This window comes from Mustela putorius, unplaced genomic scaffold (genome assembly GCF_011764305.1).
Source record: "Mustela putorius furo isolate JIRA1106 unplaced genomic scaffold, ASM1176430v1.1 tig00003983_pilon_pilon_pilon, whole genome shotgun sequence".
NCBI lineage: Eukaryota > Metazoa > Chordata > Mammalia > Carnivora > Mustelidae > Mustela > Mustela putorius.
Genome location: NW_025422123.1, coordinates 20348233 through 20375427, shown reverse-complemented (window position 1 = coordinate 20375427; position 27195 = coordinate 20348233). Strand labels below are relative to the sequence as shown.

General features: G+C 33.6%; 1 protein-coding gene across 1 annotated transcript in view; it reads right to left on the bottom strand.

Annotated features, from left to right (window-relative positions):
* TINAG (tubulointerstitial nephritis antigen) overlaps positions 1-27195 on the bottom strand; it is a 93075-nt gene that overhangs the window by 9883 nt on the left and 55997 nt on the right. The window contains exon 10 of the mRNA XM_004771846.2: positions 6838-6883. Within this exon, the coding sequence (XP_004771903.1) occupies positions 6838-6883 (46 nt within the window). The remainder of the gene's footprint in view (positions 1-6837; positions 6884-27195) is intronic.

Below are 27195 nucleotides of genomic sequence, written 5' to 3'. Positions count from 1 at the left end.
TCTCTCCTTTTTCATAACCTACCTAATTTTTCAGCTTTGTCTGTCTTTTAAAACATAAACACACACACATATAAATATATACACACCTCTTAGTTTTGTTGATATTTTATATTGATTTTCTGGCCTCCTTTTCATTTACTGCAACTCTGATATATATTTTTTCCTCCTTTTACTAACTTTAGGTTTAGTTTGTTTTCCTTTTGCTAGCTGACTGAGATATAAAATTATTTGTGATCACTCTTAATCACTCTTTCTTAATGTATGTATTTAATGCTGTAACATTTCTTCTTATAACTATTTTCGATGCATTCCATAGGTTTTAATATGCTGTATTTCATTTTTGTTTATATACTTATAAACTTATATACTTATATAGCAAAATATATACTTTAATATATATTATACATACAGCAAAATTTTCATATATATATGTCTATATTATATTGATAACAGCTTAACTTTGATCACATACCAAACTCTATGCTTTTATTCCATATATAATTTATGTATTTGATGTCATAATTTACTTCTTTTTATATTGACTCTTAGCTTTCCTAATCAGTCCTAACATCATAAAGGAACACTTTCAAAACTGTGTCTACAATTCTGACTTCAATTTACCATTTCAAAGATAGAATGGCCTTAAATTATCTAGAAATGAGCCAGAAACAAAGTGTGTTTTAGCAACAATGAACTAAACTGAATTCCAATTTCTAAACTTTTTATTTTGTTCCAATATATATACTTTCAAAGATAAGAAGTCAAAGTCATAACTTAAGTTGAACTGTCAAAAATAATATTTTTAAATTCTTGTAACTATGATATGTAGTACTAAACCTATTCTCTTTTGTGAGCCTGAGAATTATTACTACCCACATTTCATTATTAGACTTTGGTAAAATCAGAAGACTATGTGAACTTTTACAAGCAAGTACAAATTTATGTACTAATGAGAAGTAACCCCATGAGTCTGCAAAAAAGACAATATTATAAATTATAAAGAGTAGTACTTAGTAAACCAGCCCTAATAAAATATACCTAGAGTATGTGTTTTGTTCATTAATCTTATTCTTCCTACTGTTATTTCTTCTATCCCTTCACCAGTTTTTTGTTGTTTCTTCCAAATGCCTGAATTTTTAAAAATTTAATTATAAGAGAATGGGTAAAAATGTAGGAAAGAAATTTTCTAAAGATTTAAATGTCTAGAGATTTTTAAATCTTCTTTTGAGATGTTTAGCATATTAATAATAAGTGCACAGTTTAGTGAGTTTATACATGTTTGTGAGGTTCATGCCTATGTAAGCTCCATGTAGATCAAGATATACTTCTAGAATTCTAAAAGGTCTGGAATGTTCCCTCTCTGTCAATATCTACCTTCCTATCTACCATCAGTTCTTCCTGGAATTGATATTTTTAATAAAGCCATAAATATTAATAAAAGCATTAATAAAAAAGCAGTAATAAAAGCATTCTTTTATTCAATAAATAAATGTATATGTTATAGCATATATAACTAATTTCTTATTTTAATTTCTCTGTGTTTTTATATAACTGTACCACAATTTATTTATCCATTCTTATGCTGATAAACACAATGAACATAAGTTGTTGTACCATCTATACATTTAATAGTAGAATGAAAAAGTTCTAGTTACTCCATACCTTTACCCATACTTGTTAATATCAATACTTTTAATTTAAGCCAAGCTAGTGAATGTGTGATATTATCTTACTGTGCTTTTAATTGGCATTTGCTGGACAGCTAGTTACATTGAATACCTTTTCATATGTTGGCTTGCCATTTGGATTTCCTCATTTGTGAAGTAAATATTAAAATATGTTGCCTAGTATTATTATTGATGTGTTGTTTATTTTTTATTTCTTCCTGTATATTTGTAAGAATTTTATATATTCTACATGAGTCCTTGCCAGATAGATGATAGAAGATAGATAGATAATCTTCTCTCAGTTTGTTTTACCCTATCACATAATTCTGTCTTCTGACAGTTTTTAAAGTAATCTGATCATTTTTTTCTTATACAGTTTATTAATTTTCAGTACAGTTTAAGAAAGCTTTGCTTAATTGATATTAACATATTTGCTTTCCAAGTTTTCTTCTAGAGGTTTTATTATTTTACAATCACACTTCTGTCTATGCTCCACTTCAAATTAGTTTTGTATGTATTTTGTGAGTTAGGGGATGAAGTTTCAGTTTTGTTTTGTTTTGTTTTTGTTTTCCCCATGAATAGAAAGTTGCTATATAGCTAAAGCATTGGCAATCGATGGCTCATGGACAAATCTGGTCAGTAATGTTTGGTACAGATCATGAGTTGAGTGTTTTTAGGTTTTATCTTGTTTTGATTTTTTCTTTAAAGAGTTGTGAAAACAGCTAAAAACAGAGTATGTAACAGATTTTTTGTGATCTCCAAAATGTAAAATATTTGCTATCTGGCCGTTTACAAGAAAAACAAAAACAAAACAAAACAAAAAAATTCCTGCTAAGCTTGGTCTAAAACTGTTTATTATAAAGATTCTCCTTTCTCAGTTGAAATTCAGAGGTTTCTTTGTTGTAAAACAAGTGACCATATCCTGTGTTTAAATCCAGATTATTTATTTTGTGATATCAGCCTATTACTCTATTCTTATGTTAATAAAATGATTATTTCCACTTGTATGGATATATAGCTGACATCCATCAGTGTATAAGTTTAAGGTATACAGTATAATGGTTTGACTTACACAGATTGTGAAATGATTACCACAATAAGTTTAGTTAGCATCTATCACCTTATACAGGTGAAATAAAGAGAAAAAAAAAAAGACCAAAAATTTCCTGATAAGAATGTTTAGAATTTACTTTCTTGACAACATTCATACATATCATACAGCATGCTGCTACAGTGTATGTTATATATACTGTAAATTTTATCTTTAGCCCTTATTTATCACTGAAGTTTGTACCTTTGCCACTTCTCTCCTACTCTCATCACCCTCAAACCCTTCCTCTATTAATCACAAATCTGATCTCTTTTTCTATGAATTTGGGGGTTTGTTTGTTTTGGTTACTACACATAAGTGAGATCCTATAGTATTTGTTTTTCTTTGTCTGACTTTATTTCACTTAACATAACGCCCTCAAGGTCCATCCATGTTGTTGGAAATGGCAAGATTTCCTCCATTTTTCTGGCTGAATAATATCCCATTACACATATATATCACTATTTTTTTTATTCATTGATTGGTTTATGAACACTTAGTTCCATATCTTAACTATTATAAATAAGGCTGCTATGAAAATGAGGGTGATATCTTTTCAAGTTAGTGTTTTCATTTCCTTTGGATGTATTCCCAGAAATGGAATTTCTGGATCATGTGGTAGTTCTGTTTTTAATGTTTTGAGGATCCTTCATAATGTCCTCTATAGTGGCTGTACCACTTTATAATTCTGCCAACAATGAACAAGGGTTTCCTTTCCTCCATATCCTTCCCAGCATTTATTATCATTTTTTTTTTATGATGACCATTCTAACAAGCATGAGGTGATATTTCCTTGTGACCTTGACTTACATTTCCCTAATGACTAATGCTATTGAACATTTTTTCATATACCTGTTGGCCATTTTTAATGTCTTCCTTGAAGATAAGTCTGTTCAGATTCTTTGCTCATTCTTTAATCTCATTATTTGTTTTCTTGCAACTGAGCTGTAGGAGTTCCTTAAACATTTTGGATATTAACCCTTTATCAGAAATATGATTTATAAATATTTTCTCCATTCCCATAGGTTGACTTTTATTTGTTAATTTTGTTTTTATTTTTGCCTTACTATGTGGAAGCTTTGTAGTTTGATGTAGTCCCACTTGTTTATTTTTTTGTCACTTGTGCTTTTGGTGACATATCCTAGAAGTCACTGCAAAGATCAATGTTAAGGAGTGTTTTCCCTGTTTTTTTCTAGGAGCTTCACAGTTTCAGGTCTTACATTTAAATCTGTAATCCATTTTGAGTTAATTTTTGTAAGTGGTATGAAATAGCAGTCCAATTTCATTCTTTTGCATGTAAATATCCAGTATTTTCAACATCATTTATTAAAGACTACCTGTCCCTAGCCACCCATTATTTAATACTACTTTTTTTTTCTGAAAGAAACCTATCCTTTTTAAAGCTCTGGATGCTTAAAATTTTTTCTTATCTTTTATTTTCAGCTATTTGATTATGAAATTCCTGGAGGAGTTCTCCTTCATGGAGTTTATTGAGCTTTCTGAATCTTTGGATTTATGTCTTTCAGTTTTAGAAAACTAGTGGCCATCATGTTTTTAAGTATTGATTCTGGTTCATTCTCTCTCTCTCTCTTAATCCTTCTGAGAATACAATTACGTTTATATTAAACCATTTGACTGTGTCCTACTATTTGATTTTTTTATTCACATTGTTCTGTATTTGCTTTATTTTTTTCATATTATTTTTCTCTGTGTAGTACAAGTTGGATATATTTTATTGAATTTTATTTAAGACCACTAATTCTGTTTGCTATTTAACTTATGCAGTGAGTTCTTATTTTCAAAACATCACACTCACAAATTCAATTATTCATATTTCAAATATATTTAAATCCTTTGTTAAAATTCTCCATTTTTCACCCATATTTTTTAAATGTTTCTTATAATGGTTATTTAAAAGCCTATGTCTAAACTATTATCTATTGCTTCTATTCATAGTTTTTCCTTTAGCTACTGGTCACATTTGTTTGCTTTATGTGTCTTCTAATTTTTAAATGTATGCTGGATATGTTGTCCTAATAAATACAAAGATTGACCTTGGTATTATTTTCCTAAGAAGGTTAGCCCTTTCTTCTGCTAAAGAAATACAGTGAGGGACTAATCACCTCTTGTGCAGAAACTAAATTGAATCAGGGCTGGAGATAAGCTTTTGTTAAGCTTACTCCACACCTGATTTAAAATATTGGTGAGGGCAATGCTTATTATGTGTGTGTTCAGCCTATTTTTTTTTTAAGAATTTATTTATTTATTTGAGAGAGAGAAAGAGAAGCAGATACCCAGTCAAGCAGAGAGCCTGACATGGGGCTCAATCCCATGACCTTGAGATCATTACCCAAGCCATAGGCAGATGCTTAACTGATTGAAGCACCCAGACACCCCATCAGGGTATCTTCTAATGCAACTCCTTCCACAGGTCTTCAAGACTTCAGACTTCTTTTCACTATCCTTCTCAGCTACTCACCCTGTTCAAGGTGAGTGCTGTTCAAGCACTCAGTTTAAGTATTCCATAGGAAAAAATGCTGTGTTTCAGGTTCCTCTAAATTCTAATACAGCTGGATTCTCTTTTTCTTAGAGGTCTTTCTTTCTCTCTCTCTGCATATTCAAATATAATCAGCTTGTGCCCAGCCCTACCAAATGCTCACAGGCAGAAAGTCTTCTCAAGATTCAGGTTTCTCATTTCTTTAAAAATATGAGTTTGGAAAATTAATTCTGATGTTATTTTCAACTTATTTTATGGAATATATGACTTATTGTTATGTATTACATTTTACTTAGTAATGGAAGTCGTCCATTTTTTATTGTAATTTACTATATTGTAGGCCTACTTGTAAATATTTTAAAACATTCATATATATTTGTGGCCAAATAAATCTTCTCTGAACTTCTCAGTGCCCTTGCAAAAAATTCTAATCCCCTGACACACAAAAAGTGTATATGCTATAGAGATAGAGAATATTTGCTTTCACTTCTGCCAAAAATATTTTATCTTCAATTCAATGAGAATTAGATCTATAGCCATTTGTCTAGTTAACAGATTTGATCCAAAAGGATAATAAAACTTCTCTTATCTCCCCAAGAGGGCCAAAGAGTCAGAGACCAGACAAGGTCCTAAATTAAGCCCATGGTGCCGGGAGTACTGGAACATTATTTCCCTTGGCATTTATATGTTAAAAAGGATTGAGTTCAGCATTTAGAGACATTATCTGTATTAATCTGGCCCCTGGAAAGACATATTTATATTCCTGAGGGTAAGGATAAGAACACAAGACCCTATCCATCCCATCTTAATGGAATTTTTTTCTCTCCTTGCAAGAAATAAGGAGGTTGCCTGTCTCTTATACAGATAGTTGGAGAAAATCCACTGTTCTCTTTATGAGGTTTATGAGATATCAGGTGCTATCTATATAAAAAAAGGTTGTTGCCTCTTATCATTGCGAGGCTAAAGTCTGAGGACCTATGTGGTGACATGTGGCTGTTGATCTGGATGTGAGCATCAGTTAAGTACTCTTTTCTTCTGACCCAATTCCTTAATTCAAGTGGGATAACATCTCAGACTCTTCATAATTCTTTGCAAAACAGTAGTACTACTTAAAAATTTCATATTTAATTAAACCAAAATATTAATTTTTATGTAAAATAAAAACTATTTTAGTGACTTGACTAATTTTTCCTGAATGCACACAATGTTATTCACTCCTTCATTCAACAAGTATTATTGAATATAAGCCATCATCCATAGCAAAAAAAAATGTAAGAACACAAAATTGACATATGGGAAAAGTTTAACCATTAATATAGCTGATAACAAAACGTTTTCCTGTTGATTCTCACTTTGAAAAAAAATACTGATTCTTCATTTATAATTTGAAATAAGAGGAATAAAGAAAAACTATTACTATAATATAAATGATTATAGTGATTTTTCTGCTGGACAAAATACCATTATTACAAACAATATTACAATGCCTTAGGATAGGACTAACACAAATCAGGAAGTAGAGACTCAGATGATTCTAAAATACTCACTTCACAGCAGAAAATCAGTTGGAAAGAGTTACATACCCAGAATTTTTCTTTCTGTCCTTGTGCTCCTTTTAGTGTGCCCCATCTACAAATAATGAAAAAAATACTGGCATGGTTAAAAATATTTGATTTGCACCTTGATAAAATATAAATTATTGTCAGAATTTTATCTTTTTTTTTTTTCGTTATGGCCCAATCTTGGCTTACTATGGAGTTGTCATCATGGCCCCACAAAAATGTGCCTGTGTGGTTTTCTTTTCTTTTTGACCATAATGTTATTTACTTGCTCAGGATATAGTTATTTATGTCCAAATGGCTTAAAATCAAATTTGTTTATCAAAGAAGATAAATTCTAGGGCAACTGAGGTATGGAGGTTTAAAAGTACTTAACGAAGCCTCCCCTCTTCACATCTAGCCCTCTGGAACTCTACCCTATATGGTGTAAACTAAAAATCTCCAAGACTACTGTTAACAATAATATAAATACAGATAACAATCATAGATAAAAGAATTTATGAGAAAATATATATATGTATATATTATCTCAAACAATGGATACGTGTCTAATGTGAGATTTCTGTTTACACATGTATGTATGCAAACCTAATCTTTCACTCCCACAACTGGTTCGTTTTCAATGTAGCATATAACAATCCATAAAGAATCCAAACTTACAATATCTCATGTTTTCTCTTGACTAAACCCAGTAAGGGAGATGTTAATAACATGTTCTGTTTACTAATAAAATAACAAGCCTTGTCTAAGAACATAGAGTGGGAGATGTTGAGCCCAGATTCCAAATCCTATGTACTTCCTCATCTTATAAATATCCAGTCTCAAACTGCAGTGTGTCTTGAACAGCAACCGTTTTATGTAGAGAAAGTATAAGGACTACCATTTTCACATGCTATGATGGATTGTGAGGAAACAATTCCGCCCACATATCACCCCACTAAACCCAATATCCCTCTGTATAACAAACATTCTTTGCGGGGGAAAAACATTACTGGAAGATATACAAATTCATTCAAATATTTTTAACACTTCCATTTGCTTAAAAGCTGTTCTTAGTAGGATATAGAATAAAATGATGGTACCACAGCACAGAGATATTGCCTAAAGAAGGCAGGTTTATGGTAGAGATCTTGGGGGCATTCAAGAAAATATATTAATCCATATAGATCCTTGGGCACAAAGGGGAGGAAGAAAAAATTATGTGAAAGATGGGATAACCCTGAAAAAGCAACATTTCTTTCTCTTTTTCCTGGCAGAGGCTAGGAGTGGTGATTGCAATGCTTCCCATCTCTCTCTTGGTTTTCTGCTACACACAGGAATAGTAGGCTAGAAAACTTTAAGGTTTTAAATATTCTGGGCAGCTTACTGTGTAAGTTCAAGCAAGTTTAATTTTGAAACCATTCTGTAGTTTTATAATTATATTTATATCCTTGTAACTTTTCTATAAAATACTATTATCACCATTGACAAAAATTATTGCTTACAATAAGGGCCCCCAAATCTTCAAAGTCATTATGTACTTCAAGTAGTATGTCATATTTGAAACCTTGAGTTGCTCATTTTCTACTCATTTTTCATGACTCTTATAAAAAGTTCAAAAAGCCTTTACCTCAATCAAATTTCCTTTCAGGGGGTCCAGCTACTAGTTACTTAATCTATTTATATAAAATATAAGAGCAATCAGAAGTATCTAAGGAAACATTCAACTTAAAACAGGCAGAAAAGGAATCCTTTATCTGAGATTCCACCAAATTCTTGAGAAGTTCAGGGTAGTTTCACTTGAGGCCCTAATGAGCCTCCTAAAAAAGAATGCCTAATCAAAAAACAGTATCCAGACAGGACAAGCTTGATCCAGAACCTAAGCTGAGGTCAGAAGATGGGAGGAGCAACTGAGAGGATTGTTCTCTGTCACTCACATCTATCCACACTGGATTTAGCTAAGTTTAGACCTTCGGAAAAGGCCAGACTTGTAATATAAACCTCACAGAGCTACTTCTCTAAAAACTATATATTGTATAAAACCCACTAATGATACTCAAATAGAGATTAATACCAAGTTTCTTTCCCTTTTGTAAGATCTTTCTAACTTCTTGGGTTCCAGCTCGCTGAGGAAGGTGCATGGAATGATGAAGGAGAATTGAACAAAGGGAACAGAAAAGACAAGCAAGGAAAATAAACCAGGAGTTGAGTATTGCATTTGCTGTTAAGTCCTTTTCAGATACCCCTAGGCACTCTCAGAAATACTGAGACACTGTTTGGGGACATGAACATCCATAATCGCATACTAAGGTCCAGATTTAGCAAAACAATGACTATACATAAGTCTATTACCAACAGATCAGAGACTAAATTTAAGGAAACAGAACGTTTTCTCACAAAGTAGAAGAGACTTCAGAATGTAGTCATTTGTCTTATTCTTGTATTAGCAAATAAATTAAAAGTAAAATAAACTAATTTGAAGACATCTAAGAAAAACAAACTATTATTTTTACTATTGTACAATTTTTTCATATGCTCCATACATTTTGATAGGATTATCTAAATAATATTTTCAGTTGTACAATAGACAGCAATAATACTTATTTTGTAAATCTATCAACTTTTTAGAGTTGCTCTAAGTTTCAGGAAACAGCAGTGTTCATTGTAACCTTAAGATGTCTTTATGAAAGCACATATCTAACCTAAAGAGAATGGCAGCATTCGGATTATTATAAATATTCTCAAAGTGGACATAAAAACAAAACAAGTCTTCAAATAGAGGTGAGAGAGGAAAAAGAAAATAAGTCCACTGAGGTTGAGAGTTTCAAAGACTTGCACGTTTGTGAAAGAAAATTATAAACAAAGAATACTAACCTTGACACGAAATTCAGATAAAAAGAAGATATCACACCTCACCAAGGAAACTATTGTTCAGTTCCCTATGTTATAGCCTCTATGTCAGATGACAGGCAAGGTCCATTCATTACAGGATCTAATGTTGGCACTGCAAATTTTCTTTATCTTTTTTCACCTGTATCATTTTTAGACAGTTTCTATGATGGTAATCAGCCCATGGAGTCACAGTGGGGTATTGCAGAGAAATAAACCTGTGGGTTGTTTTCTCAATATCCCATGCTTTCTGAGAGACTGGAAAAAAATCACTTTACCCTAGGTGATTTTCCACTGGTATCATAGTAAACTCATGTAATTAAAACCTTTATCCAAGCAAAAACAAAGTTTAACTGGTACAAAACAAGAAGACTACTTATATTGCTCACTTATGGGAGAGAGTTCCTCTTTTCCTCTTTATCTATGAAAGGCATATATATATATATACATACATACATACATACATACATACATACATATATACATACATATTCCTAAAATACTAGACTTTGTCTTTGTCTTGCCTTTTTACCAGTAGGCTAAAAATTCTAGAAACCGGTATGTATTTTCACAAATGTCCTCTTGTAAATCAGGGCTGTCCTTGGGGACATAAGGATCTTAATTACATTCATATATACTCTAAACATAACTATTTACACTTTTTTTTCACTCACTTATACATCTTCATTTTAAGGACTATTTGTAAACATTTCTTTAGCTAGACCAGAACCATAACCTTATTCTGCTGAGATTGTTTCCTTAACCTGCTAATTTGAAACAAATGATACAACAGGATCACAAGTTTGAAAGACCTTGATAGTGGCGTTTCTTGCTTCAAGAAATTCTACTTCATATGAACTTTATATTGTTCTTTTGAATTTTTTGCTGCCTCATTAAGTTAAATTGTTTCAATTTTTAAGATATATTAATACTTATTTTATCTCAAAATTTCATGACACCTGGGAAAATGCTGGTATTGGAAATATCTGGGCAGCTCTCATACTACATTCCCTGAGGAGGCCTGAGAACTGAGGGTTCCCTATGTTGAGTCTATGTTTACATCTCTCACTTCAAGCATGTGTTCCTTTAAGCTCTTCCTTCTGGACTGGTCTCATATGCCCTCTTTTAGGTAGTTCTGGAAATACTACTCTTGCATAACATCAGTAGTCTTTTTGGAAAGACCATCAATTCTGTAGGGTAAAGCATCAAAACCCATTCAAGGATGATATAACATTTTGTATTGCTAAGGTTATGAATATCTTGATGGATTTCCTCTGTAAAAAGGATGCTGTTCTTTTCAGATAACTGTGCTAATCAATACTAGAATTATGAAAAGCATATTTTAAGCTATTTCTAGATACCAAAATTATTAGAACTGAATAACTATTTTGCACAGGATTTTAAATTGTAAGTGCTACTGTTGTTTCTCCTTTAGTTTTGGTTGATTTTGTGCTGGACGTGCATATATTCAGTGGTGGTCATATTAGATACGTTAAATAAAAGACAACTGAACATATGACTTTCTTTAGGTTTTCTTTATATTCCCCTAAATATCTCTTTTAAAAAAGAAAGAGGCACAGAATTTCTGTGTAATTCATCCACTTATTTCAGCCTCTATTCAGAAAACTGTTGTTTAGTACAAAGAAGATATCCTTTGCCTTCAAGAAGCTGACAATTTAATGAGAATGATTAAAGTGTTTAAATTATTTAAGACCTATTAATACTTCTTTTCTCTTAAAATTTAGTGACACCTGGGAAAAAGCAGTTTTGGAAAATCTGGGCAGCCACTGCACCACATTTCCTGAGGATGCCTGGGAATGGATAGTTTGCTGTAGTGAGTGAGAAATACTTCTAATGGAAGCGAAATGAAAAATAAACAAATATAAAAATAATCAGAAGCCCCCCAAGAAATAATTTGAATCCACAATTGCTACTTTTATAAAAGCAAGTTTTAAAAATTTTTATGGGTTACAGACAAAGAAATTAACTGTCTACAGAGGGCAAAGTTGACTCCTTTCACAGAATTAAATAGAAATTCTTATGGTACAAATGAAACTGTAGAATTTTAATTACAATAAGTAAGTGCAAAATCACAAGAGAGCTGGTGAAACTTCATCTTATTCTAAGCCTATCCTAAGACCAGTACTTGGTCCTGTGGGATTCGAGAACAGTGAAAGGAGCAGCAGGAAATCAAGATAGAAAAGCAGATTGAGATCAGGCCATAAAGAGCACTCACAGCCACCAGACTTGGCGCTTTGAAAGTTGGTGATAAAGAGTCATTCAAATATGGTAATGCCATGATCCAGATAGTCTTTCAGAGAGAAAACTCAGGTGTTAGAATGAGAAAGAGATTCCAGGGGAAGGAGATTAAAAGCACGAGATAAATGTTAGTCATCAAAGCAAGAAATAATGTAATTCTGAATAAGAATGTAAGACCCAGAAAGGAAATCCTGTTTATTCTTTTAATACCTCTATCTCCAACACTTAGAATAGTGACTTAGACATTCATAGTCAACCCTAAACATATTTGTTGAGCAAAGGAATTGAATTCTAATGGCAGCAAGTGAATTGAATGAATAGGAAGACACAGATTTGAGAGCTCGTTTGGAGATAAAATTGATGGAGGGTATTACGTTATGCGAAATAAGTTGGTCAGAGAAAGACAAATACCATATGATTTCACTCATATGTGGAATTTAAGAAACAAAACAAGTGATCATAGGCCAAAAAAAGAGGTAAACCAAGAAACAGACTCTTAATCATGGACAAGAGACTAATGGTTAGCAGAGGGGTGGTGGGGGGATGGGTGAAACAGGCGATGGAGATGAAGGAGCACACTTGCGGCGATGATGAGCAATGGGTGATGTAAGGAAGTATTGAATCACTAACCTGTACACCTGTAAATAATATTACACTGTATGTTAACTTACTGGGATTTTAATTAAAACCCTTTTTAAAAAACGTGATGGAATTTGTTGGCCAAGTAGAAAGGGAGAAAAAAGAATCAAGGTTAATTCTAGGATTTTAAGGTTGAAAGATTAGGTTCCTCCACGGTGGTGTTATTTGTAGTGCACCTCACATTACTCAGAAATATGTTCCTGACGATCAGGTTGATGTGTTATTGCCTAAGACTGTAATTACAGAGTGGCTTCATCTACTCTTGAGCTCTCTCTACTGATAATGGTTCTGTGTATTAACCTTTAAATTCATTGCTTTTCAAGGTTTCTGACAAGTAAAATACTGTAAGAACCAAGCAAAGCTGATTATTAAAAGAAACTGTGAAAGAGCCTTTCTACAGATTGAGGAATTACTCTGTGAAGAGAATAATTATCTCCTAACTCACGTGTCAAGATCACATTTGCTTAAGAATCAAGTTCTTTAAAGCATATCTCACATTCATCTAAGAATCTGGAGTTACCAGGAGGGGAAAAAAGTTTTATTTTGTATCGATGGTAGGTGTAATATACTGGTTCAGAATCATCTAGACCATAATTTTTCAATGTGCCTGACAATTTACCACTTCTGGGATCCCAGTATATACCCAATAGACTAATGATAGGAATTCAAACTCATGTTTTCTGAGCACACCAATTCTGTATTAGTGAATATAAATCCACACAGATAAAAAATTAAGTTTATCTACAGTGGACATGTAAAGAAATCTTGTGCAGTACAGCCTACTAAAACAGGAAATTTAGGAGGAAAACAGGGAACCAATATATAAGAGCCTGATGTGGAACTGCAGCCCTTACTAAGGAAATGAAAGTCAGATAGGATATAGGTATAAAGAAACCACCAGATGAGCCTCAAGCCGATTAAAGTGATAGGAGTACTCTGGATATAGGATTTTGCTTTTAAAGGTGAGATTGCAGATAGACTCTCAGATCCCTTTACACAAAGATTTAAAAGATTAGTGCAGCAAGAATGAGGCAAAGATAAGCAGGCTTTTGTTGCCTTATGAATGTTGTCCCAGAGACACTCAGTTAACTTCATTCAAAAAATGCTCACGCCTAGTGAGTGTGGCAGTGTTGAATAGGATAGAGAGCTCTAGAAGGTGCTAATTAAGGCTAGATCAAAGATAAAAGAAAAGAGACTGCAGGGGAAATCAAAATAAAATGAGGGCATTCCCCATCTCCCTTCGTTTTCCACTGAAGCAAAATGTAAATCAAGTCAGGTTTTACTCAGCTTAAGATCAGGTACTCTTATTGATATGTTCTGCCAAGGGGCTACCAATTTTGTCATAGTTTGGAGAAGCTATGAAAATTTGTGAAAGATCAATTTATTTGTGTGTATGAAAATGTCAAAAATGACTGCGTGCACTCCTAATATTAATTACTTATCCAACCAACACAATTTACTGAGTTGCTGATATATTGCTTATCCTATCCCACCCTAATATTTTAGAAAACAAAAATATTGTAAGGATAATACCACATGGAATTTGACGTATGGAAGAAAATGACAAAACAGTTGTGCCCAGGTATGCTCTGGTCAGAATGATCGGCTGTGGAACTGAGAAAATGAACCCTCTGCATTTGCTATATTGACAGAATATATGTTAAGATATTCATAATATTGACAGAATATATGTTAAGATATTCATAATCTTACTTGGGGGAAGGAGTACAAGATCAAAAATTTCCATCATCACCAGTGACAATTAACTAGGATGGTATCTTTTTGGGGGGAGAGGGTAATTTAATTTAATTTTATTTATTTTCAGTATTCTAAAATTCATTGTTTATGCACCACACCCAGTGCTCCATGCAATACATGCCCTCCTTAATACCCACCACCAGCCTTACCCCATCCCCTACCGCTACCCTCTCCAAAACCCTCAGTTTGTTTAGTATCTTATGAAGACACGCTGTGAGGGAAAACTTTAGTCCTTTGATATTAGGAATAGAAATAGCTTATCCTCTCATAAAATCTCAGTACTTAAAGGAGATTCAGAGATTACAGTATACTCCAGGTTATGGTTCACAGACTGAATCTGGCCCACTGTCTTTTTCATAAATAAACTTTCATGGAAAAATCAAGCTCATTTATTTATGTATTATCTCTATCAGCTAATGGCAGAGTTGAGTTGTCAAGACCATTAGCACTAAATGTTAATTTGATTCTACTCCAATTTCTTTGCTTCATAGATAAAGCAACTAAAGCCCAAAGAGGTTTAAGTAACATTTCAAAATTATATGGTAAGTGGCTAAGTTGGTACTAGTATCTAAAGCACAATTAATAACACCAGCAATAAAAAATAGGACTAGCAGAAGACAGAAAGGGGTGGGATCATTTATAGTTAAGATGGAGAAGGCATTATAGATCTTGAGTAATTTGGAGCAGATGCCAATGAAAGACCAAAAGAAGCCCCCTGGCTAGAAATGCATTTTTATCCTGTTAACCAGCTAGTTTTGCTTCTGTACGAACGCTTGCTTTTTTCGCGCCGCGCGGGTTAACCGGCCAGTTCTGCTTCTGTAAGACTGCTTTGCTTGTTTCGCACGCACGGACCCCCTGAACCAATCCGCTGGCGCCAAGTATACCTGTTCAAACTGTCAACCCATCAGCTCAGCCCCACCCGAAACTTGTTTGTATCTGTCTATAAAAACCCTGCACCAACCCAGCTCTGGACCTCTCGGCGTTATCGGCAACGAGCGGCACAGAGGTCCAGGTTCGAACCTGCAATAAATGACCCTTGCTGCTTGGCTTTGACTCACGTCTCTGGTGGTCTTTTAAGGTGGGAGTAATACTCAGTGGGTATTTCACCAAGAGGAAATGAGGGCATACCTGAGAGAAAAGCATTTAATGCCAAAAATTATTCTGCATGCATTCATAGAGAAACCATGAAAGTTTTAGAAGGAGAAAGATTGTCGACAGCCATAAAAGGATAAAAAGATAAAGCTGGTCATGGTGAGCAAAGACTAAAATGGAAAATAATAGAGTTGGAGGCAAGAAGAACAGCTTGATCATTATAATATTCCAATCAAGGATGCATTCGTCATACCCAACCATCTCACTTGTATCCAGAAATTTAATGGATATAATCATTACAATGATGGGGATGGAAAAGACTAATACTTAATGAATTTATTTGAGTATCAAAATAAATCAAAGTTGTCAATATCACATCATATTCACATTAATATCATCCCCTGTAAAATTTATATTTCTGCAAGTTTTCCCTTTTTATTATAATACAGACTTGGTCTGACCTTCTCTTTAGCCTTACTAAGGTAGTCAGTAATATCCTCCATATTTCTGCTTAGAGAAGTCATTGGAAATTGCCATAACATCCCAGACGTTTTAACAAAATCTTCCAGTTTGTTCATTCATCATGATTATCATACATATCACATTCTTGGAACATAGGATAGAATCCTGATCTTTGATTCTGAAAAGGTGAGCTTGTAATATATGCCTTCTAATAATGTACAGTGATTACCCCAAAAGTGCTCTCTTTTAAGAAATAGCCAATCCATATTCCAGCTGACAGAAGTCAGAAGCCACTTTATTTCCTACTCCTGATGTCCCCTCACCCCAACCTGAACTACCCACAGACATTAACACTCATTCAACAAGAAGGTAAAGTGCACTTTCCCAATTACCGAAGGCCATTTTCAGCCTTGGCATAACCCATTGCCCCAGGTCTTTATGAATCTAAGAAATTGCCTGTGATCATCTTCCTCAACTGCCCATTTGTTCAGATGCCATGTGTTTCCCTGATGTCTACCAACTAGGAAATTGTTATTTCCAACCATGCTGATTTTACGCAATCCAGTAGAATTAAAGTGTCCATGACCAAACTCCTGCTATTTACACGGCTTTCTTGGTAGAAATAGAATCATATAATCTAAGGCCATGGACCATTTATCACATTTACCAAAGAAGTTATTCATTTTCACCTACAGTCATTTTCTTTCCTGTCTCGTTCTTACCCATCTACTTGTGTTCTCAGTGTAAGCTGGATCAAAAAATTTTAAATAATAATGTTATGTGTAAAGATGTATACCATAGGTAAGTACTCATTAATGCCATAATTAGAATCAACTCCAAATTTTAGTTTCTAAAAATAATTCTGAAAATATGTTCAGAATATTAAGGAAAAAGTTAAGGAAGTATGAACTTTTAAAAAATTAAATTGACTGTAAAGTGAGTAGCCTACGAGGTGGCAGACACACTGTCTCATTTAATCCTCACAACAAGATGGTGAGCATTAAATTATTATCCAACGTCATAGATGAGAAAACAGAGACAAAGAGATTCAACTCCCTCTCTGAGGTCACCTAAGGAGAAAGTCAGAATAAGCATTTAAACCTAAACTTGACTCCAAAACCCAGTTCTTTATGCTCTACAGTATTGTTTCCACAATCTGTCATTAAGCAAAAGAGACCTTAGAGACCTGTGTGTGTGTGTGTGTGTGTGTGTGTGTACACATACACATTATATCATATGTATTTTTAAGCCACATTCTTATGAGAGAAAGAGAACTTTCTAAGAATTCTTTTTAGAACAATTTTTCTACCATGCCTGCACCTAAATAAAATGAATAAATAAATAAAGTTTTTTGGTTTTTTTTTTTTTTGACTACTGTTTTGTTTTGTAAAAGGTCAGTTCATAGTAATCGCAGTTATAGAGTAGAATGGACCTGGTCAGGGTTTGAGATGGCAAATCAATGAGACACCAATGTCAAACAAGAGAAAACAAATGGAGCACAAACTGTTCTGTCAATTTGATTCAGTGCTGACATACAAAGGCAACATGATTCAATCAGCACTGAAAATAGAAGAAAAATAAACCTCATTTATCAGCTGCACCGTCTCCAGAGTCCTTCTCCACTGCCGCTCTTCTGTTAGTGCAACTCAAAGAATCTCAAGAGTCTGCAGAACTCCCCCCAGTGGCTTCCTTGAATGATTGAGAGCTTTCCATAGCTGCATCAAATTAGTAGGTCTTATTTTACTTATTAAGGCTCTTCACATTATTTATCGTATTATCCTCAGCATCTAGCAAGGTGTCTGGTAAATAATCACTAATCACTGCACAATAAAATGTGCTTAAATTTTCAGTTGAGAATCAATGTGGGGGGTATCTACACAAACTAAATTATTGCACTTTTTTTTTTTCCCCAAAGAAGTCAAAGTACTTTTGGAAGTCATTCAATCTAGTACCCAAAGAACTCTTTTAGCTTTTGTATAGTCTTAATTTATTAGGTTTATTTTCATCAAGTTTAATACACACACAATAGAAAAAACATATGAATGCTAAGTAAACTCACATAAGTGAACTCAAATCTGGAAGGATTTAAGATGGAGATAAAAAACATTTTCATGTAATTTGAATCTCCAATTATAACTACAGATAAAAATGCAAAGCTTTAGCAAAAAGAACCAACTGCTCTTTATACTTTCTTTTCTTCTGCAGACTTTGATAGCACCAAACCCAAAGGGCATTTTTCAGTAACTATTTTCTGAGACCTCTTAGCAACATTTCACATTGCTAACTACTCCTGCCTGTTTGGACACTTTTCTCTCCTATGGATGTGTGTTACTTAGGCTGGTCCTCCCTCTCTGACCTTAGGCCCCTTTATTAGCCCCTTCTTCTCTATTTGACCTTTAAATATTAGGGTTCTTCAGGTTTGGGTCTGCAACTCTTCCTTTCCATTCCCATGGTTTCAGCTACCATCTAAAACCGGACCACTCTCAATGGTTTCTCTTTGGGCTCATAAAAACCTATAGTTTCACTCCAGAAATACATATAATTGGTTATTTGATCTTTCCATTTGAATGTCTCCAGGAATCTCAAATTCAGTATGTCTACATTGAACTCCTGATTTTTCCATTTCTACCCACTCATCTTCTACTGCTCCCTGTATCAGTAAATGGAAATCTGTACAATCTCTTCCTCAAAAAGGATACCTGGGTATATTCATGATACCTACCTCTCCAGTCACTACTCATTCAAATTACCAAGTCTTGTCAGTTGTACCAAAAAAGATATAACCTCACACTCATTTATTTATATTTAGAACTACCAAGCTAGTCTAAGCTGCCATCATTTCTTGACATTAATTTCCTAATTATTCTTCCTGTTCCACCTTAAACCCCATAAATTCATTCTCTAAGCATCACATAAAGTGACCTTTTTTTAAAAATGCCAATTATGCAATTTTGCTGTTGAAAGCACTTGAAAATAACTTTGCTAAAGCTTGGAATAAGGTTCAAAACTCTAACCCATAAATAACAGGGCTCTACAAGCTTTGTCTGATACCTACTTCATCTCTTGTCTTTTGACCACATTACCCATACCTGTGTTTATCCTAAGTCATCCCTAGTAATTACCAAAAGACATCAGGACATGACTAAGAGGAGATAGCAAAGCAGAACATTTCAGGCAACATAATCCTTATAAAGGAAGTGTAATAATTGGCCGTAAAACAGGAAGATTTATCCAGTAGTGCTGAACACAGTTCAGCCCTTAGTATCATGCATCATGTTGGTGTGGTAAGGGCTTGAGTAGAAGCACCAACATAGCAGAGCACTGAAGCAAGTTGCTGCACACATCAACCTGAACTTCAATTCAGAATGTGGACTGGGGATTGTACCAGTGAACAAGATGGTGAGTGAGGCAAAGAACAATCTACCCTCTCTGTTGGCAATCACAGAATCTGGATAGATTTCTTTTACTTTATGGAGGAGGTGAAAAAGGGAAAGGCACTTGACAGCAAACATGTATTCATGACATATAAAACATTGTCCTGTGCTCTTGGAAAAAGATAATACCTCAGAAAACTTATCAACGATAAGAGAACTTTCTATGAGATTAATTTGCATTCTCAGGGGACTGAAAGAAGGTTTGGATTTAATGCACTGGTGACATTAGTAGAGAGCAGATTGAGACATATGGGTAACAAGATAAATAAAGTGCAAGTATTATAAACAAATTGAAAGAAAAGCAGGTAGGGAAAGGAAACTACAGATTCAATAGCAGAGTTTTACATGTGAGTCTAAGGTTATTGTGAATCAGAACTGAGTCTTTGGGAAACTAAAAGATACAAGGTCGTGGAGCGGGGATTGGTGCTCCTGGGTGGCTCCGTTGGCTAAACCACTGCCTTTGGCTCAGGCCAGGATGCTGGCATTCTAGAATGGAGTCCTGCATCAGGCTCCCTGCTCAGCAGGGAGTCTGCTTCTCTCTCTGACCCTCCCCCACTCTCATGCACTCTCTCTCTCTTTCTCTTTCTCTCTCATTCTTTCTCTCTTAAATAAATGAATAAAATATTTTAAAAAATAAAGCTATAAAGGGCTCATTTGATAAAACTCCACACAATGCTCTATGGTATCTTGAAACGAGGCATCGTTTCAAGATACCATAGAAGTTCAGCGAATTATGTTGTCTTCCACAGCAAGTAATTTATGACAGTTTTTTGATTTTATTGTATTTTTTACTTTATATGAATTTGAGTGGACTATATTTTTATAAGATTAATAGCTTGTTGGGGCCCTGGGTGGCTCAGTGGGTTAAGCCGCTGCCTTCGGCTCAGGTCATGATCTCAGGGTCCCAGGATCGAGTCCCACATCAGGCTCTCTGCTCAGCAGGCTCCCTCCTCTCTCTCTCTCTCTCTCTCTCTCTCTCTGCCTGCCTCTCAGCCTACTTGTGATCTCTGTCTGTCAAATAAATAAATAAAATCTTTAAAAAAAAAAGATTAATAGCTTGTTTTGTTAATTAAAAAATTTTGTTGGCTTTGATTTCATGCCTTATGAAATTGGGTAACTTCTACTTTATTATTGTTTTCTTCACAAGAGTGATTCAACTTTGTAATTTTATTTTAATATTTCTCACATTGTGACTTTTTAAAATAGCTCAAAAATACTTATATATACAATAATCTCTATATGGATATTATGCAAGGAAATATAAATATAGATATAATCCCAGTGTTTTTGAGCCAAAATATCAGAATCCTGTTATTAAAATGCTTTTTCGATTATACATCTTTTGAGAATATTTTTAACTCTATCAGGAGCAGGATTATGGTATTGAGTTCATGTATGTGAAACATTTAGAACAGAGCCAAGAATTTAAACCCTACACAAGGAGTTAGCAACAACTGCTACTATGTTGTCAGTACATTATTATCATACCCGACTAACCAAACTTGATGAGTTAATTTTCTGGAGAAATATCAATTTAATCAAAGAGTTAAAGCCAAATTAAGTAAATGGATAAAAAGTGTGTTGCTAAAGATGTAAAATAACTATTACCCCAAAATAGCTTTAGAGTCAACTAATTTAATGTGAGTTTTAAGGAAAAGTTACCTTCCATATTGCTCCAGAAATATGAAAATTATCCAATTTATTTTATGAGACTATCCTAATGTTACCAAAATCTGAAGAGGCAATAACATAAACAGACTTTTAGTTTCCTTGAGAAGAAAATTGTGAAACTTGAAATAAAATGGAAATAAATCATGCACATTGGTGTATATAACCTATGAGCCTTCACAAAGTAATAAATTCAAGAAATGTAACTAGTTAACTACAGAAAATTACTGATAAAATACAACATTGTATCTATTGAAAAGCATTCACTCATCTCAACATGTTTTGAGTATCATGGAGGGCACGTATTTCATGGAGCACTGGGTGTGGTACATAAACAATGAATTCTGGAACACTGAAAAGAAATTTTAAAAATAAATAAAATTTTTTTTTTAAATTTTTCTGTTACATTTTTAAAACTCACTGTGATCAAAACTCTTTTTTTTTTTTTTTTTAAGTAATCTCTACTCCCAACATTGGGCTTAAACTCAAGACCCCAAGATCAAAAGTTACATGCTTTACCAGCCAAGCCATAAAGGCATGCTTGACCAAAACTCTTTAAAAAACAGGACAGAAAGGTACTTCCTGACTTTAAAAAAAGACAGTTGATCTTAAGTCAAGAACCAACACATAAAGATTAAACCTCAGAGGAATTTAATTTAAAGAAACAAAATTATGGTGAGTATTCTTTCCAAGTTCTTGAAGTCCTGGACATTTTAATATTCATGAAATAAGCTTTTGTTTTGCTCTGGAGTTATTTTTATGTGTACAATAGAGTATTTTCTGTACTTACCAATGCACCAAAGCTAATTTTGTTTCAAATTTCACCAAATTCCTCTATTACCTAATGTCATCCTTTTATTTCACACAAAAATTAAAGGTTTTTAAAATTTTATTCAAAAAATTTAAATCCATATTCTGTCCAGATTTCCTCCAAGGAAATCAAAGAATAGTATTTAATTAGATGTCTTCGCTAGCAACCTAAGAAGCTCCCATAAAAGATATTTTATTCTGCCTAATTTTTCCTAAATTTGGTACTAAATAGTGTTTTGTCACACTTTTATACATTTTAGGAAAGTATCAGTCCTAAAGAACCCAAATAGTGGGGTGCCTGGGTGGCTTAGTGGGTTATAGCCTTTGCCTTTGGCTCTGGTCATGATCCCTGCAACGTGCTCTCTGCTCAGTGGGGAGCCTGCTTCCTCCTCTTTCTCTCTGCCTGCCTCTCAGCCTACTTGTGATCTCTCTCTGTCAAATAAATAAAATCTTTAAAAAGAAAAAAACCCAAATAGTGCCACTGAAGCTAATATTTTCAATTAAATTCATCCAAATTTTGGAAAATATTAAATTACACAATATAATTCTACATTCCATTCCCCAGCAAAATTCATTCTGAAGTTGATTACCAAATAACAATCATGGATTTGTGTGAGAAACAAAATTGCACAATGTTACAGCTATATTATAATGCATAAATTTAAAAATTTGAAAATATTAGAAAAGGAATATTGAGTTAATTTTTAAAGAAATTTTTAGATGATATCACTTGTCTATTAAACACATGATGGTTTCATTTTCCAAATAATCAGTTCAAATTTCTCAAATCAGAAGTTCAGTTTTCATCCACAAGGAAAAAATCTGAAGAACAGAATTTGAGGAAGTCATCTAAAAAATTTAACCTATTTCGAAATGTTATAGATTCAGGGCAAAGTGCAACATATTTAAAAATTTGTTACTATATATCTAATTACAAATATAGCCTCATTGATTTCCACTTCTTATATTAATAAATAGTAGTCAATAGAAATAACATTTACTGTAGTAAGAGTAAATGGTATTTATTAAATACTTTCATATATCAAGCATACAAATACTGTGTCTGCATCTCATGTAAACCCTCACAAACACCCTTTTATTCTCAGCTTACAAAAGTCTAAATACAGGTAAACAAAGGGCAGCCATATCATTTAGATGTGCCTGACTTCAACATACATACTCTTAACACAGTGTTATGTCCCAGTGGTTTATCAAAAAGATTAGTATTGAAGTGGATTGAACTAAGTATTGGTTCTGAAGCTAACCAGCATGTAATCTCTGAAAAATCTATATCAGAGTGCCTTCTTCTTTTACATTAGGTTACTTGATATATAAAATCTATGATATTTTACTGATCTTAGACAAAATATTTTAAGTTTGAAAATTAGTAAATTCTTTGGTCAGTTTAATCAGATTATCTTTTTAATATTATTTACTATTGAAATTACTTCAACTTGGTAACATAAGTGAGATAAAATACCAGCTCAGCAGCCAGTTATTTCCATTTTTGAAAGTTGCCTTTAAGAATGATATGAAGATCTCAGGCTATAGGGGGAAAAAAAAGTATTACAAAAACAAAATCCTTGAAGAATAACATTTCTCTAGGGAAAAAAAAAATTCTGTGTTCTTTATAATAGTCTTTAGAAAGTTAAAAAAAAAATCTACGCTGTCTTCCTTATAAATAAAACAAGTTCTAATTTAAGTTGCTCTGAGTTTTTTTTTTAAATCTCATTGGGAAAAATAACTGCATAAATATTGAAAAAATGAGAGCAATGAAGCAATGCAAACACCATTTAGTATTAAAAATAATAGAAGTTGAATAATAGATAATATTTTGAAGAGTACAACCAAGAATCAAACCTTATTAAATTTATGTAAGAATTTAAAATGTAATAAAAATATATTATTATAAAGAGTAAGGAAGAAGTGCATTATTCATTTTATGGTCTTGATGCTTTTAACTTAAGAATTTGGAGAGGAAAAATTAAATCGTCCTTACACATCATTTACCCAAATATCTCCCAGGTACATTTTTACTCAATTAATTTAAAAATATAATTTTAGGGGCACCTGGGTGGCTCAGTAGGTTAAGCCTCTGCCTTCGGCTCAGGTCATGATCTCAGGGTCCTGGGATCAAGCCCCGCATCAGTCTCTCTGCTCAGTGGGGAGCCTGCTTCCTCCTCTCTCTCTCCTGCCTCCTCTGTCTACTTGTGATCTCTGTCTGTCAAATAAATAGATAAAATCTTCAAAAATATATATATAACTTTAAAAATATAGAATAAAAGTTCAAGTATTATCTCATTCAAAATCAATAGAAATTAATTTCTAAAAGCCAACAATTAACTAGAGTTTAATCAATAAGGTTAAAGGATTAATGCTTTCAATGTATTATGAGCTCATTTTAAAAACTGACTCCATTAGAGAAATGAGTAAAGGGGAGGATAAATTAGAGTTCACAGAAGAGAAAACATTAAGGAATAATTAATATATTTACCTTTATTCATTTCCTACTTTACTACTTACTTGTACTATCTCCAAATGTACCTACATATCCTTGGGTGAGGTTCCCTCCTGTGTTTCTATTCATTTCAGAACCAATACACTTACATTATACTGGTTCCAGGGCTGCCTCCACTCTTGACTATAAACATCTGAAAACCAGCCAAGTTCATGGATGTTTATATTTCCCAGAGCTCAGCTCTGCCATAAAGCATCAAAAAAAAAAAAAAAAAGATCCCTTTTCCTTTTCAAACCATGTTTGAAATCCCATTTCTTTTCTTTGATAATAGTTGCTGAGATATATCTCATCTCGAAGTAGAATGATAACACTAGGATGCTGAACTGAACTGCTCATAAATGTGAAAGACTTATCTTGGTTTCTATGGGAAATATCACTTCACAGGATATGGGAAGAGATGTCACATGGACACTTTTGGAATTTTTACTGTAAACCAAACGATGTTGCTGAAAAGACACTTAAATTAATATAGAGATAATGGAGGAATATGAAGCAAACTCAGGGTGAAGCCTGCAAAGCCAGGCTATGCTTCATGGAATAAGTAAGAAAATTATGATTAAATAGAATGCCTCTGTGACTTGGCTACCTCTTAGTCTTATTTTTTACTAGATTCCTCCTCGCTTTTCAGTCAGCCCATATGAAATTCCTTCCAATTTTGTAAATATGTCATATTCTCTCTTACTATGAAAGTATACGTTTGCTCTTCACTTTTCCTGAAACTTGGTCTTCTCTTCCAATATGCTTTTAGTTAACTCCCACTTGCTCTATAGCAGAAGTCACCTTTTCATCAGAGTCTTCTCTGATGGGAGAAATGGGAGTTATGAGCCTTCCTATATGCTGCATATCCTCACTACTCAGTATAAATTCCTATCCTATTTCCATCTCTACTCTTAAGACATTGTGTGTTAATACCTGCTTCCTCCTTTTGGCTCTCTCTCTCCCTTTCCACTCCAGCCCGCTTTCTCTCTCTCAACTTACTTGAGGACAGGAGTAGTATATTATTGGTATTTGTATTCCTAATGCCTATCACAGTACTTGACACATGTTATGGACTTTTAAAAAGTTTCTTGTTAAAAACTTGAGCAAAAGTCTTTATGTAAAGATGAAAGGTGTATGGTCAGAGTAAGTGAGATTAGAATTTTAGATAGGAAAAAAGCACATATTTATTTTTACCCTAAGAAAGTTTTTAGTAAAAGAGAAAATACAATAATTGCTTCAGAAAGCCTAGATGTAAACAGACATTGGATGAATCTTGGCACTGGACTTTCCTTACAGTATTGGTAGGATATTCTTATTGAAGCTAGAAGAGAAAACCTGAAAAGTTTTTGGATTTGTTCTGTATTGTTTCTAAACATTCACAGTCTCCGATTTCTGGTAAAATGGAATAATAATTCTCAGAAAGATTTTTAAGTATGAGGGTTGTACAACACTACTACATCAGTGCAAATGGATAAAGTTGGCACTGAATACTTTAAGTAACTTATTCAAGCTTGTGAAGCAATGATTCTCAAAATTTTTCAATGAATATTTTCTAAAAAGAGAACACATAATCATAGTGGGTCTGAGAGATATAGACCAAGTTGATACTCCCCAAACTGAAAATGTGTATCTTTGTTTTTTTTCTTTAAGATTTATGAAAATTTAGGGACATGTGGTTGGCTCAGTTTGTTAGGTGACTGCCTTTGGCTCAAGTCATGATCCTGGAGTCCAGGATCCCAGTTCAGGCTCCCTGCTCAGTGGGAAGTCTGCTTCTCCCTCTCATCCTCCCTCATCTCGTGCTCATTCTCTCTTTCTCTCTCTCAAATAAATAAATAAATAAAATCTTTAAAAAATGACTTATGAAAATCTGGAATTCTACTCCAAAATACAACTCTATTTGTTCTGATATTAAAATGTTCCTGCCAAATCTCTTATATCTTTCAGCCACCTTTGTACTTGGGAGAGCCATATAAATGAATTGTAGCCAGAATGAATGTGAATGGAACAATAAGGGTCAGGAATGAGTCAAGGCTTTGCATAAATGAACTTAAGAAGCCCTCCTCGTGCTCCTCTTCATTTTCCATGAGCTGACTGAAATCACATGTGACCCTAAGAGATGGCAAGGCAATAAATAATGTGCAAAGAGCTTGAGCCCTGAAACCATATATGGAAGATAGTGACCCAAAATCCAATATCACCCATCTTGAACTATTATGTGAACAAGAAATACAATTTTATTTGAACGTATTTGAACTATTCAGTATTTTTAGTGCATTTGTTGCAGCCACTACTGTTATCCAAAACAGTACACCCCTTGCAAAAAAAGAAAGAACTAAGCATTTTGCAGTTCAAAAATATCCTAACACCCAAATCAAATGTTTTTGTATGATCCATACCAATTTTCACATATTTATTTGCATTTTTGAAATAAGTGTATTTGAAATGTTCATTAAACTCTCTTAGACTTTGCTATGCATTAAAAACCTCTAATTAAGGGGTGCCTGGGTGGCTTAGTGGATTAAGTCTCTGCCTCTGGCTCAGGTCATGATCTCAGGGTCCTGGGATCAAGCCCTGCATCGGGCTCTCTGCTTGGCAGGGAGCCTGCTTCCCTCTCTCTCTCTCTGCCTGCTCTCTGCCTACTTGTGGTCTCTCTCTCTGTCAAATAAATAAAAATAAAATCTTTAAAATTTTTAAAAAAATAAAAAATAAAAACCTCTAATTAAAACATCTGCTCAGAATTTATCAATTTGCCCTGAGTTAAACATAATCTAGCATGAAAATTCAGGCTTAATGTTTAGTTGTTATTCAGAAAGGAAATAGAAAAAAAAAAAAGATGAATGGGGAAAAACAAGTGGTGACCACACTAAGGCTATGTCAAGTAATTTTTAATGACAC